The sequence below is a fragment of the Rana temporaria genome, chromosome 5, assembly GCF_905171775.1.
Source record: "Rana temporaria chromosome 5, aRanTem1.1, whole genome shotgun sequence".
Taxonomy (NCBI): domain Eukaryota; kingdom Metazoa; phylum Chordata; class Amphibia; order Anura; family Ranidae; genus Rana; species Rana temporaria.
Window position 1 is genome coordinate 310,600,051 of NC_053493.1, and position 12,698 is coordinate 310,612,748.

The 12,698-nt window shown below is 47.5% G+C and overlaps 1 protein-coding gene across 1 annotated transcript in view; it reads right to left on the bottom strand.

Annotated features, from left to right (window-relative positions):
- The window catches only part of TRAPPC8 (trafficking protein particle complex subunit 8), a 146,435-nt gene that overhangs the window by 30,063 nt on the left and 103,674 nt on the right, over window positions 1-12,698 (bottom strand). Inside the window, 1 exon segment of the mRNA XM_040354114.1 lies at window positions 1,077-1,271. Coding sequence (XP_040210048.1) covers window positions 1,077-1,271 — 195 coding nt within the window.

Sequence of the window (12,698 nt, forward strand, 5' to 3'; positions counted from 1 at the left end):
CGCACACGTCGATACCTCACATGTGGGGTTTGAACGGCATTTACATATGTGGGCGGGACTTACATGCGCGTTCGCTTCTGATCGCGAGCTACCGGGGACAGGGGCGGTTTAAAATTTATTTTTTTATTTTTACACTTTTATTTTTTTGATCTGGTTTACAGGCGTGCAGAACAAAGTGCACTCCTGTGACCCACAGGAGGAGAAGCATTACCAAAAGAGTTTTGGCCATAGTTCTCCTTTAATCACTTCAAAACCAGGCTAATTCTGACATCTCCGTCATACATGTAAAAATCTGCATTTTTTTTCCCTAGAAAATTACAGAACCCCCAAATATTAAATATATTTTATTTAGCCATGGTTCACATTGATGCTACTTTGAAATCGTGCTACTTTACTTGAAGTAGCGCGATTTCAAAGTAGCAAGGTCAGCGCGATTTCAGGTGCTACTTGATAGACATTTGTGTGGCTTCATACACAGATGTCTATTGAAATCGAACCTGAAATCGGCAAAAGTAGTGCAGGAACTACTTTTGCAAATCGGTGCCTCTGTGTCGCACCGATTGGAACATTGCCGTCAATAGGCTGCGACTTGTCTTGCGATTTGATCTCTCAAATCGCATGACAAATTGCTCCAATGTGAACCTAGGCTTAAGCAGAGGCCCTGGAGAATAAAATGGGTCTCGTCTTCCACTGCTTGTAAAAGTGATCACATGGCATAATAGCCAAATCGGATGATTAAAAAAAAAAAAAAAAAGAGAATTGCCTGCAAAAAAAAAAACAACAACAACAGCAGCTGTAACCATGCTCCTGGTATAACCACCTCAATACATGACCGAATAAAAAAATAAAAGCTAGCCAGGTAAATCTAAAGTTTTCTTTAGATTTACCAACTGCAATATAGTGCATGGCTCTACCTGACTGGATAAGAATTAACCACATAGTTTAAGTAAGCCCTTACATTGCATAGTTGTGGGTATATCAAAAGAAGAGAGTGTACAGAAAATATCTGATTGCAGCATTTGTAGTAAACTTTACAGAAAAAAAAGCAGCTTTGTAATATACAAGTCTGAAGTTACCTTGTACAACAGCCAACGGGAATTTGGAGTTCTCTGAATTGCTACTTAAACAATACTGTGTTGGTTGGAAGTTAGGTGGGGGGACACCTCTATTGATAACAGCTACCACTTGTTCCTCTAGCTCCTTCCATTGCTGCGAGGACTCGCTGTCATACTCTTGGTCAAGACTCACATGAGTGGCAGCTTGTTTTTCACCTATGAACAATAGAAATATCAACCAAAAGCACATTCATCAAATCGTAAACTACACCAATTACTATTATTATCATTTGCATTTCAAGTCTCAACGTTTTCAGGTCTTCTATGACCTACCTCAGTGGTGTTTAAAAATGGCTTCACTCAATAAATTGTAGCTATGTTCACTATGAATACCCAATCATGTGCAGATGAAATGAATAAGAATTGTAATTATCACATGATTAGATGGTTGAATAAATGAAGAGAATCTCATTTTCTTTAGTAAACCAGCCTCATTAGGATATTGTATCAATATGCAAAAAGCATGATCATATAAAACACAAAATGTATAACATTAAGACTAAGTACAGTTCTCAATGCATTATTTATTTTCAGATATTTATATAGTGACATCTCTATACATACCGTACAATCACATCAGTTCTTGTCCTCAAGGAGCTTAGCATCTAAGTCTCTATCTCACATGTGCAAATATACAAGGGTCAATTAAAATAGCTGCCAATTAACCTACCAGCATGTCTGTGGCTTGTAGGAGGAAATCTACAGTCAGGTCCATAAATATTGGGACATCGACACAATTCTAAACTTTTTGGCTCTATACACCACCACAATGGATTTAAAAAAGAAACAAACAATATTTGCTTTAACTGCAGACTTTCAGCTTTAATTTGAGGGTATTTATATCCAGATCAGGTGAACGGTGTGGGAATTACAACAGTTTGTATATGTGCCTCACACTTTTTAGGGGACCAAAAGTAATGGGACAATTGGCTGCTCAACTGTTCCATGGCCAGGTGTGTGTTATTCCCTCATTATCCCATTTACAAGGAGCAGATAAAAGGTCCAGAGTTCATTTCAAGTTTGCCATTTGCATTTGGAATCTGTTGCTGTCAACTCTCAATATGAGATCCAAAGAGCTGTCGCTATCAGTGAAGCAAGCCATCATTAGGCTAAAAAAAACAAAACAAACCTATCAGAGAGATAGCAAAAACATTAGGTGTGGCCAAATCAACTGTCTAGAATAACCTTAAAAAGAAAAAAAGCACCGGTGAGCTCAGCAACACCAAAAGACCCGCAAGACCACGGAAAACAACTGTGGTGGATGACCGAAGAATACTTTCCCTATGCTTTTGCCAGGATGGAGGAGGTCTGACAAGCGTTAGGCAAAAGCCTTAGAAATGACAAAAGTTCAAATCTCAGTCTAGACAGACAGAGGATGGTCTAATATGCCAACTTGATCCAGTTAACCACTTAGTCACCGCCTTATAGCCGAAATACAAGGTTCCTTACCTCTGGGAGGACGCCAATAGACGTCCTCCCCGAGAATCGTGCCCGAGCGGGCGCGCACCCGCAATTAACGGTGGTCCACGGGACCCGCAGCAACAAGGATCGCGGTGAAGAGCCAATGAAAGCGACTCTTTAGCACGTGATCGCGCCGTCCAATGAGGGTGCAATCACAAATGTAAACAAACATGGCAAACAGGTCATCTCCAGGTCATCTCTCTTCTCTCCTCACACCGTTGCAGCATGAGAGAAGAGGAGAGGAGAGAGATAAGATACAAAACGTGAGTGCTAAGCAGTGCCCAATAGTGCCCCATTTGTCACATCTCTGCCCCATCTGTGCCCCACCAGTGCCATCTGTGCCCCACCAGTGTCATCTGTGCCATCTGTGCCCCACCAGTGCCGCCTGTGCCCCACCAGTGCCGCCTGTGACCCACCAGTGCCATCTGAGCCACGCCAGTGTCATCTGAGCCACACCAGTGCCATCTGAGCCACACCAGTGCCATCTGCTGCCCACCAGTGCTCATCTGCTGCCCACCAGTGCTCATCTGCTGCCCACCAGTGCTCATCTGCTGCCTACCAGTGCCCCACAAGTGCCGCCTGTGCCCCACCAGTGCCACCTGTGCCCATCAGTGCCACCTGTGCCCATCAGCGCCCCACCAGTGCCGCCTGTGCCCCACCAGTGCCATCTGTGCCCACCAGTGCCATCTGTGCCCACCAGTTCCACCTGCACCACTGCAGTGCCGCCTGTGCCCACCAGTGCCGCCTGCTAATCAGTGACCCTAGAGCCACAGCAGTGCAACCAGAGCCACACCAGTTCACACCAGTGCCACCTTTGCCCATCAGTTCCACCTGCGCCACTGCAGTGCCACATCAGCGCCACCAGTGTTCTGCAGTGCATCCTCACTAGCCACCAGTATGGCAACAAAATATTTTACCACCGAGCAGGCCTACCAGCAACTATGCATGACTGATGAGAGCAGCGGGGAGCTCTCTCTTGTCTGATTCGGATTCGGCCTATGAGCCCATTTCAAGAAGCGGGTCTGATACGGAATCAGAGGAGGAACGTGTGCCTGTTAAAAGAAGACGTTCTGGCGTGGAGCAGCAGCAGCCTACTACTAGCAGCGCAGTGCCGTCCACCCCGCGAGCAGTGCCGTCCACCCCGCGAGCAGTGCCGTCTACCCCGCGAGCAGTGCAACAGAGGCCAGGCACCAGTAGGGTGTCCTCTCCACCCCAAAGGGATAGGGGCCATGCCAGCCTTCCCCCTATGGCCTTCAAAACCCCCTGTGGCTGCCTTTTAATTCCGGAGCAACAAATATCCCCCCTTTCACCACCCAGCCAGGTGTCCAGGTGAACACCGATAATTTTGCAATGCTTGATTTTTTTAAATTAAATTTTTACAGAAGAATTGCTTTTATCCATTGTGGCCCAGTGCAACCTCTACGCTCAGCAGTTCATAGTAAACAACCCTGGTTCCAGTTATGCCCGCCCCTTTGAGTGGAGAGAACTCACCGTAGAGGAGTTCAAAATATTTTTAGGCCTAACTTTCAATATGGGTCTCTCAAAAAAAAACAGAAAAAAACAAACAAACAATCGTACTCCTATTGGTCTACCAAAGCCATCCACCACATGCCAGTCTTCTCATCCCGTATGCCCAGATCCCGATACTTTATGATTCTGCGGTTCCTCCACTATAATGATAACACCAAGTGCCCTCCCCGAAATGACCCTGCTTTTGACAAATTATTTAAAATTCGGCCACTCCTACATTTTTTCTCTGAAAAATTACCCCAGTTATATAACCCTGAACGGAATAAAGGGATTTTTAATACAGCTTACCTGTAAAATCCTTTTCTTGGAGTACATCACGGGACACAGAGCGGCATATTCATTACTATGTGGGTTATATGGAGTACCTTCAGGTGATGGACACTGGCAATCTCAAACAGGAAGTGCCCCTCCCTATATAACCCCCTCCCATAGGAGGAGTACCTCAGTTTTGTAGCAAGCAGTATGCCTCCCAAAATGTTCCCCAAAAGAGGGGTGGGAGCTCTGTGTCCCGTGATGTACTCCAAGAAAAGGATTTTACAGGTAAGCTGTATTAAAAATCCCTTTTTCTTTCTCGTACATCACGGGACACAGAGCGGCATATTCATTACTATGTGGGATGTCCCAAAGCAATGCTTTACTGAGGGGAGGGAGAAATCTTCCCAAGACACACGGATTTAATTCAGAGATACTCTCAAATAATAATAAATCCAACTTAGTCGAGAAAAATTAAACTTAAATTTAAATTTTAACTCAAGGGTGCCCCTGATTCTGAGGGTCTTAAATCGCAGCCTGCAGCACTGCCTGCCCAAAGGCTGTATCTGTATTCCTTCTTACGTCCAACTGGTAGAACCTTGTAAACGTGTGGACAGAAGACCAGGTTGCCCACCTTGCAAACTTGAGCCATAGAGATCTGGTGGTGTGCTGCCCAGGAAGCGCCCATGGCCCTAGTAGAATGAGCCTTTAATGATACCGGAGGAGGCAACCCTTTCAAGCCGTAGGCCTGAGTGATTAACTGTTTAATCCCCCTCGAGATGGTGGATTTTTGCAGCTGCCTGCCCCTTTTTTGGGCCCATCTGGTAAAATGAACAACACGTCTGTTTTCCGGATCTTCTCTGCAGCTTTAATATAGGCCTTCATGGCCCTGACAATATCCAAGGCATGCAGCAACCCTTCCTTTATGGAAGTAGGTTTAGGAAGAAGGATGGTAATACCAAATCCCGGTTTAGATGAAAACTGGATATAACCTTTGGTAGGAAGGAAGGATGAGGGCGGAGAACGACCTTGTCCCTTATGAAAAAATAAGATATGGTTCCTTACAGGATAAGGCTGCCAGTTCCGATACTCTTCTGGCGGAAACTATGGCGACCAAAAATACTAACTTCCTTGTCAGTAAAACCAAAGGAATTTCAGCCAACGGCTCAAAAGGTTGTTTCTGTAACTTGACAGAACAAGATTTAAATCCCACGAACAAAGCGGGGATTTAACTGGAGGATTAATACGTAAGACCCCTTGAATGAAGGTCTTAACCAGCGAGTGGGTGGCCAGCGGCCGCTGAAACCACATTGACAAGCGGAATCTGTCCTTTGACTGTGCTTAATGCCAGTCCTTTATCCACTCCTAGCTGGAAAAAACTTAATACTCTATCGATGGTAATTTTGCGAGAAAGCCATCGCTTGGACTCACACCAGCCTACATAGGCCTTCCAGACCCTGTAATAAATCACCCTAGAGACCGGTTTCCTGGCTCTGATTAGGGTAGAGATGCCGTAAGGCAGGGTGGAGGATCGGACCCTGCGATAGCAGGTCTGGCCGTAGAGGAAGAGTCCAAGGATCTCCCACTACCATCTTCAGGATTAGTGAATACCATGCCCTTCTGGGCCATGCTGGAGCTACCAGGATAACTGGTATGTGCTCCACCCTGATCCTGCGCAGCAGGCGGGGTAGTAACTGGAGCGGGGGAAATGCATAAAGAAGTTTGAACTGATGCCAAGGGCAAACTAACGCATCGGTTCCGCAGGCCCTGGGATCCCTTGTGCGGGACATGAACCTGTCTAGCTTCTTGTTCAGTCTCGATGCCATGATATCCACGTCCGGCACTCCCCATCTCTGGCAGAGTGTCTGAAAAACCTGTGGATGCAGAGACCACTCCCCCGACTTAAGAAGTCCGCCTGTAGGTTGTCCACTCCGGGAATGAATATAGCCGATATGCAGGGCACATGGGCTTCTGCCCACAAAAGAATTAAGCTCACTTCTCTCTGAGCGGCTTGACTCTTGGTTCCCCCTTGGTGATTTATATACGCCACCGCCGTGGCATTGTCTGATTGTATTCTCACCGGGAACCCCTGTAGTTTGGACGTCCAAGCCCTGAGGGCCAGTCGAGCAGCTCTGAGCTCCAAGATATTGATGGGCAACTGCTTCTCCGCCGCTGCCCAAGTGCCCTGGCGGGTGCAACCATCCAAAATTGCTCCCCAGCCCATCAGGCTGGCGTCTGTGGTTACTATCTTCCAGGTCACAGGACTGAAAGTCTTTCCCTTCAGGAGATTCTGAGGGTTTAACCACCAAGATAAACTTTGTCGTACCCTTGGTGAGAGTGGCAAAGGAATATCTAAGGCATGAGGCCTCTTGCTCCATACTGACAGGATGGCTGCCTGCAGGATGCGAGTGTGGCTTTGAGCGTATGGAACCGCCTCGAATGTGGCCACCATCTTGCCTAGTAGCCGCATACATAGGCGAACAGTTGGCCTTCTCTTGCTTAGAACTATTTGTATTAGCTCCTTGATGGCCTTGACCTTTACTAAGGGCAGAAACACCTTCTGTTGTTCTGTATCCAATCTCATACCGAGGTATTCCAGCTGCCTTGTGGGCAGGAATGCTGACTTGTCCCGATTCAGGACCCAGCCGAACCTTTCGAGGTACTGAACTGTGAGGGCCACTGCTCGCTCCAGGCCAGGAGACGAGTGGTCTACGACCAAGAGGTCGTCCAGGTAAGCCAAGACCGTGACCCCTTGGGTCCTTAGATTGGCTAGGATTGGAGCTAGGACCTTCGTGAATACCCGGGGGGCCGTAGCCAACCCGAAAGGGAGCGCCATAAATTGGAAATGACGTTGAGCCACCGAGAAGCGTAGAAATACTTGATGTGGCTGAAAAATTGGCACATGAAGGTAAGCATCCTTTATGTCTATGGACGCCATAAAGTCGTCCTTCTGGAGCACGGCAACAGCTGACCGAATAGTTTCCATCCGGAATGAGCGGACCTTTAGGTACGCATTTACTTCCTTTAAGTCCAAAATTGGCCTGACATCGCCGTTGGGCTTTGGGATGATAAACAGGTTGGAGTAGAACCCCAATCCCTGTTCCCGGACTGGTACTTCTACTATCACTTTCTGGCATAGCAGATGATTCAATGCCGCTATCAATGCGGCTTTTTTCACAGGGTCGCCTGGTACTCTTGACTCCTGGAAATGAGGAGGAGGGATTTTTAGAAACTCTAGTCTGTAACCTGCGGCCACAGTAGACCGGACCCATTCGTCGGGGATGTTGGCTTCCCAAACCTCTGCAAAGAGGTGAAGCCTTCCCCCCACCCTCATGGGTGGGGGCGCCCCTTCATAAGGCAGACTTAGGGGCTGGCTTAGCTGGTTTGCGATACCAAGGCTTCTTGCCGCCAGAGGCCTGTCCCTGCGATTTGCTGTTAAAGTTTGATCGAACAGGAGGCCGTCGGTACTGCCTGGAATTTGAGGGCCCCGGAGCCGGAGAAAGCTGCCTTTTAAACGTAGGCCCCCGAAACTTCTTTTTGACTGGTAAAAGCGTACTCTTACCACTCGAAATAGTCTGAATGTATTTATCCAGATCTTCTCCGAAGAGTCGCCCTCCATGGAAGGGAAAACCTGCCAGAAGCTTTTTGCACGGGGGCTCGGCCGCCCAGTTCTTTAACCATAAGAGTCTTCTCATATGCACTAAAAATAGTGATAAACGAGACGCTTGCTGAATAGAGTCCTTTATAGCATCCACCGCAAAGCATAGAGCTCTGGGTATATCAGATAGCTCCTCTGCCTGCTGGGCAGGGATGTCCTTAAGCATCTGTTTAGTCTGGTCCTTTAAAGCTTGACAGACTCCGATAGCAGCAACTGCTGGCTGTACCACTGCCCCTGCCGTAGCAAAGGAAGCTTTTAAAAGAGTTTCCAAACGTTTATCAACCGGGTCTTTAAACATTTGAATGTTTTCTACCGGGCAAGTTAGTGATTTATTCACACACGAGATGGCAGCGTCCACAACTGGGAGCGCCCATTTTTTGGCAAACTTCTCTTCCAACGGGTAGATAACAGAAATTTTTTTAGGCGGCAGAAAAATTCTGTCTGGTCGTACCCAATCCTGGAAAATTAATTCCTCCAACAGAGGATGGACCGGAAAAACTGCGTTGTTCAAGGGCGCCTTTAAGGAGCCCAAAGAGGAAACTACCGGACCTCGGAGCTCCGGTAAAGGCAACTTAAATGCTGAGTGAACCATGTCTGTCAAAGACTGGACCCACAGACTCTCCGCTTGGGAGGCTGAGAATGGTTCCTCAACAGTAGATTCCTCAATTTCTGAACCCTCTGGATTCTCGTCCAGTAGGTCCTCCTGAAATTCTAATTCCTCCGGTGAGAGAATTTCAGCATCTGAGGATACCAATTTAGGCGAAGGGGATCTAGTCCGTTTCTTGCCTGGTAAAGACTTAGCGAACATAGCCGCCAACCTTTCCTCTAGCCCTCCCAAAGAGGCAGCTAGCATTTCCTCTGTGACAAACACAGGGTTGGGTGGATCTGGGCCAGCCGCCGCACCAGACCCCCCTATTGGCTCAACCAAGGCGGCCCCAACTTGGCTACTAGGTGGGGAGAGTACTGGCATAGCCTGACTCGTGTCCTCAGAATCCGAGGGGGAGCCCTTTTGTTTTTTGGCATTTTTTGCCCCTTTCGATCCTGAGCCTTTAGGAGCCATAGTACAATACCGAGGTACCCCTGCATGCAACAACTGACTGTTTGCAGCTAGGAATAATTAAGAGGTTTAGGGAACAGCAGGATTACTAGTGTCCAAAACCCCCTGGTGAGGCCGGGTATGTTTATCAAAATAAAGGAAATAAAAATCCCCTTTTTTTTTTTTGTTTTTTTTTTTATATATCTTTTTTTTTTTTTTTTTTTTATATATTTTTTTTTTTTTTTTTTTTTTACAACATACGGCCCCACCAAATCTCTTTGCCAGCCTCCAACCTGCTGCAAAGGGGAATTTTTTTGGCTTAATAGAAACAAATAGGCCAAGCCTAGGATGTACTACCCCTTTCTTGCCACCGGGGGTCACCGGAGTGCCGCTCTGCGTCCTCTCTCCTCCAGGTCAGCTCAGACTGAGCCAGAACGTGCCTGTCTGTTTTTTAACAGAGGCGAAGGCACACCTCTTCCTGCGCGCTCCCCGCCCCCCCCCCCCTCCCGGACGGAGCGAAAATTTTCTATTTTGGCGTGCCCGCGCACGCGCCTGTCAGGGGAGAGAGACACATGAGACGCATCCAGGCGGCCCACAGAAGCAGGGAGAGAGGATCATGCCGATGGCTGCAGGGCGGCAAATTTGAACCCCCGGACAGGTAGGACAACAACAGAGACTCTCAGGACCCAGTTTTTTAGTCCAGAATAGGTCTGCAAACATGACCCTATCTGACCAGCAGGGCAGCAGGTAGCCAGCAAAGGAGTCACTTGGACAGGGGAACCAGAGATGGGGGGGGAAAAAACAGATCATCCTGTCTACACACAGACATAGTGACCAAGGTGCCCATGCAGAGCATATCCAGGCTACCCCCCCTTTTTGATCACCCCTGGGGAGCCCGCTGTCGAACCAAGTTCCGCAGGCTCCCCACTTACCTGCTCCATGCCGCAGGACGTTTGCGAGCAAACATAGTCCAATCTTCTCCCATCTCCGTGGGTAGTGTAGTAGACCATCAGGCACTGGGGTCCTAGAAGGAACCGCTGTCCTGGACCTATATAGCACCCCGGCAAGCAGGATACTTTTGGCTTTGGAAAAAAAAGCTCCAAGTCCTGGGCCCGGGGTCCAGCCCTCCAGAGAGGGCATTATAGGCAAAACCCCACGGATTTTGGGGCCCGGGTACTGTCCACTTCGGCACTGAGGCACTCTGGACAGATCCGGTTAGCCTGCCAAAATCCTAAGGATATGGAGGCAAGCTATTCCGTGACCAACACCTAAGACACTGGCGAAAAAACTGAGGTACTCCTCCTATGGGAGGGGGTTATATAGGGAGGGGCACTTCCTGTTTGAGATTGCCAGTGTCCATCACCTGAAGGTACTCCATATAACCCACATAGTAATGAATATGCCGCTCTGTGTCCCGTGATGTACGAGAAAGAAATATCCATAGATGAGTCCCTTGTCAAATTCTCCGGCAGGCTGGGCATCAAACAGTTCATCCCCAGCAAAAGGGCCCAATATGGGGTTAAAATGTACAAACTTTGCGACCGAGACACGGGGTACATCTACTCCTTCCTGGTTTACGAAGGGAAGGACTCCCAACTGCATCCCCCCGAATGCCCAGAATACTTAAGAACCAGTGGAAAAGTGGTCTGGGAGCTTATCTATCCACTCCTTGGAAAGGGATACCACCTTTATGTGGACAATTTTTATACCAGCTTGCCCCCGTTTTGCAATCTTCACCGGAGAGACAGCCCAGCATGTGGCACAGTAAGAACCAACAGAAAGGGCTTCCCACAAAAATTGGTCAATCAAAAGCTAAGACGAGGGGAGACGACATCTTTGCGGAACCAGGAGCTATTGGCTGTCAAGTGGAGGGACAGACGAGACGTCCACATGCTTACCACCATCCACGACGACACCTACGTGGAAGTCCCCAAAATAAACGGCCCAATCCTAAAACCATTGTGTGTCTACGATTATAATTTGTTTATGAGAGGAGTGGACTTCAACGATCAGATGATTGAACCCTACCTTCCCTCAAGAAAATCCCATCACTGGTATAAGAAAGTGTCCATTTATTTTTTCAGTTTGGCCTTCTATAACACTTATGTAATTTACAAAAAATCAACACAGAATCCCGTACCCTATCTTTACTATCAAGAAGAAGTCATCACCGCCCTTTTGTACCCTGAAAGCCCACCAGAAAATATTCGCTCTGATTGCGTGACCAGACTCCACGAACGCTACTTTTCTGAGAAAATCCCTCCCAGTGAAATAGGCACAAGATGTCAGAAGAGATGCCAGGTGTGCTCCAGAGGCGGAGTCAGAAGAGACACTACAGTTTATTGTCCCGATTGTCCTTCCCAACCAGGCCTCTGTTTGGGTGTATGCTTCCGCCGTTACCATACTTTCCATAATTATTAGGTAGTTCTCATTTCCTGTCATTTTCCTCCACACCCCTTATGCCACTGCACTGTACATACCTCTGCCTTCTCCGGGAACCGACCCTGGACTGTTATATGACCACGCTTTTGCCGAACGCTAAAAATACCTCTGCCTTCACTGGAACTGACCCTGGCTTGTTATACGACCATGCTTCTGCCTAACACTTAACTGTACCTACCTCTGCCTGCTCTGGAATTGACCCTGGCCTGTTATACGACCACGCTTCTGCCCAACGCTTAACTGTACCTACCTCTGCCTGCTCTGGAACAGACCCCGGACTGTTTGACCATGTTTTTTGCCTGCCTCTTGGATTGATCTTTTACCCTGCTATGCTAGTGGGAACACAGGGGTCTCACATATGTGAGGGGCTCCAGAATTGTTTTTCTGGATGGAAAAACTAATTTTTTAGTTATCTCATTCCCGGATTAGGGTCTGGTTGCCCGGTGGCTTCTAAGAGATTTGGGTGGGAGAAGCCTCTACCCCTGTTCCCATTCTTTCCTGGCCTGCTACTTGGACCATGTTCCTGCTTACTACCAGGACCAATATTTTGGCACTGCTGGCAATGTTTCTACTTGCACTGGCCCTGGACTGTATATGGACAGTATCCCCGCCTGTACTGACTATGGACAATATTCCTGCCTGCTGCCTGGACAATTCCATTCACTGTCGCTGACCACGTCCCTGGCCTGGATCAGGGCTCCCCTCCTGTGGACAATTGCACTACTAAAACCACAGGTAATCTTTTTTTTTTTTTACCCATTACTCAGCAGAATGTATTTTAGGGTGTAATTCCTGGTATGTACATGCTGTGTTAGAAATATAAAGGGGCCTTCAAAAATGTGATCGATTGTAAGGAAATTGGTGCTTCTTGGATGTTGGGTCTCTATGTGGCCAGGCTGTTAAAAAAGCTCACACATGTGGTATCGCCATACTCAGGAGCAGCAGAATATATTTTGGGGTGTAATTTTTGCTATGTGCATGCTATGTGTTGGAAATATCCTATAAATGGACAACTTTGTGTAAAAAAAATGTGTTTTCATTTTTTTCCACATTTTCCAAAAACATCTGCAAAAAAAATGAACTGTTCAAAAGACTCATTATGCCTCATAGATTATACGTTGGGGTGTTAGCTTTCCAAAATTGGGTCACTTTGTGGGCGTTTCCATTGTCCTGGTGCTCCAGGGCCTTCAAAAATGTAATTGGT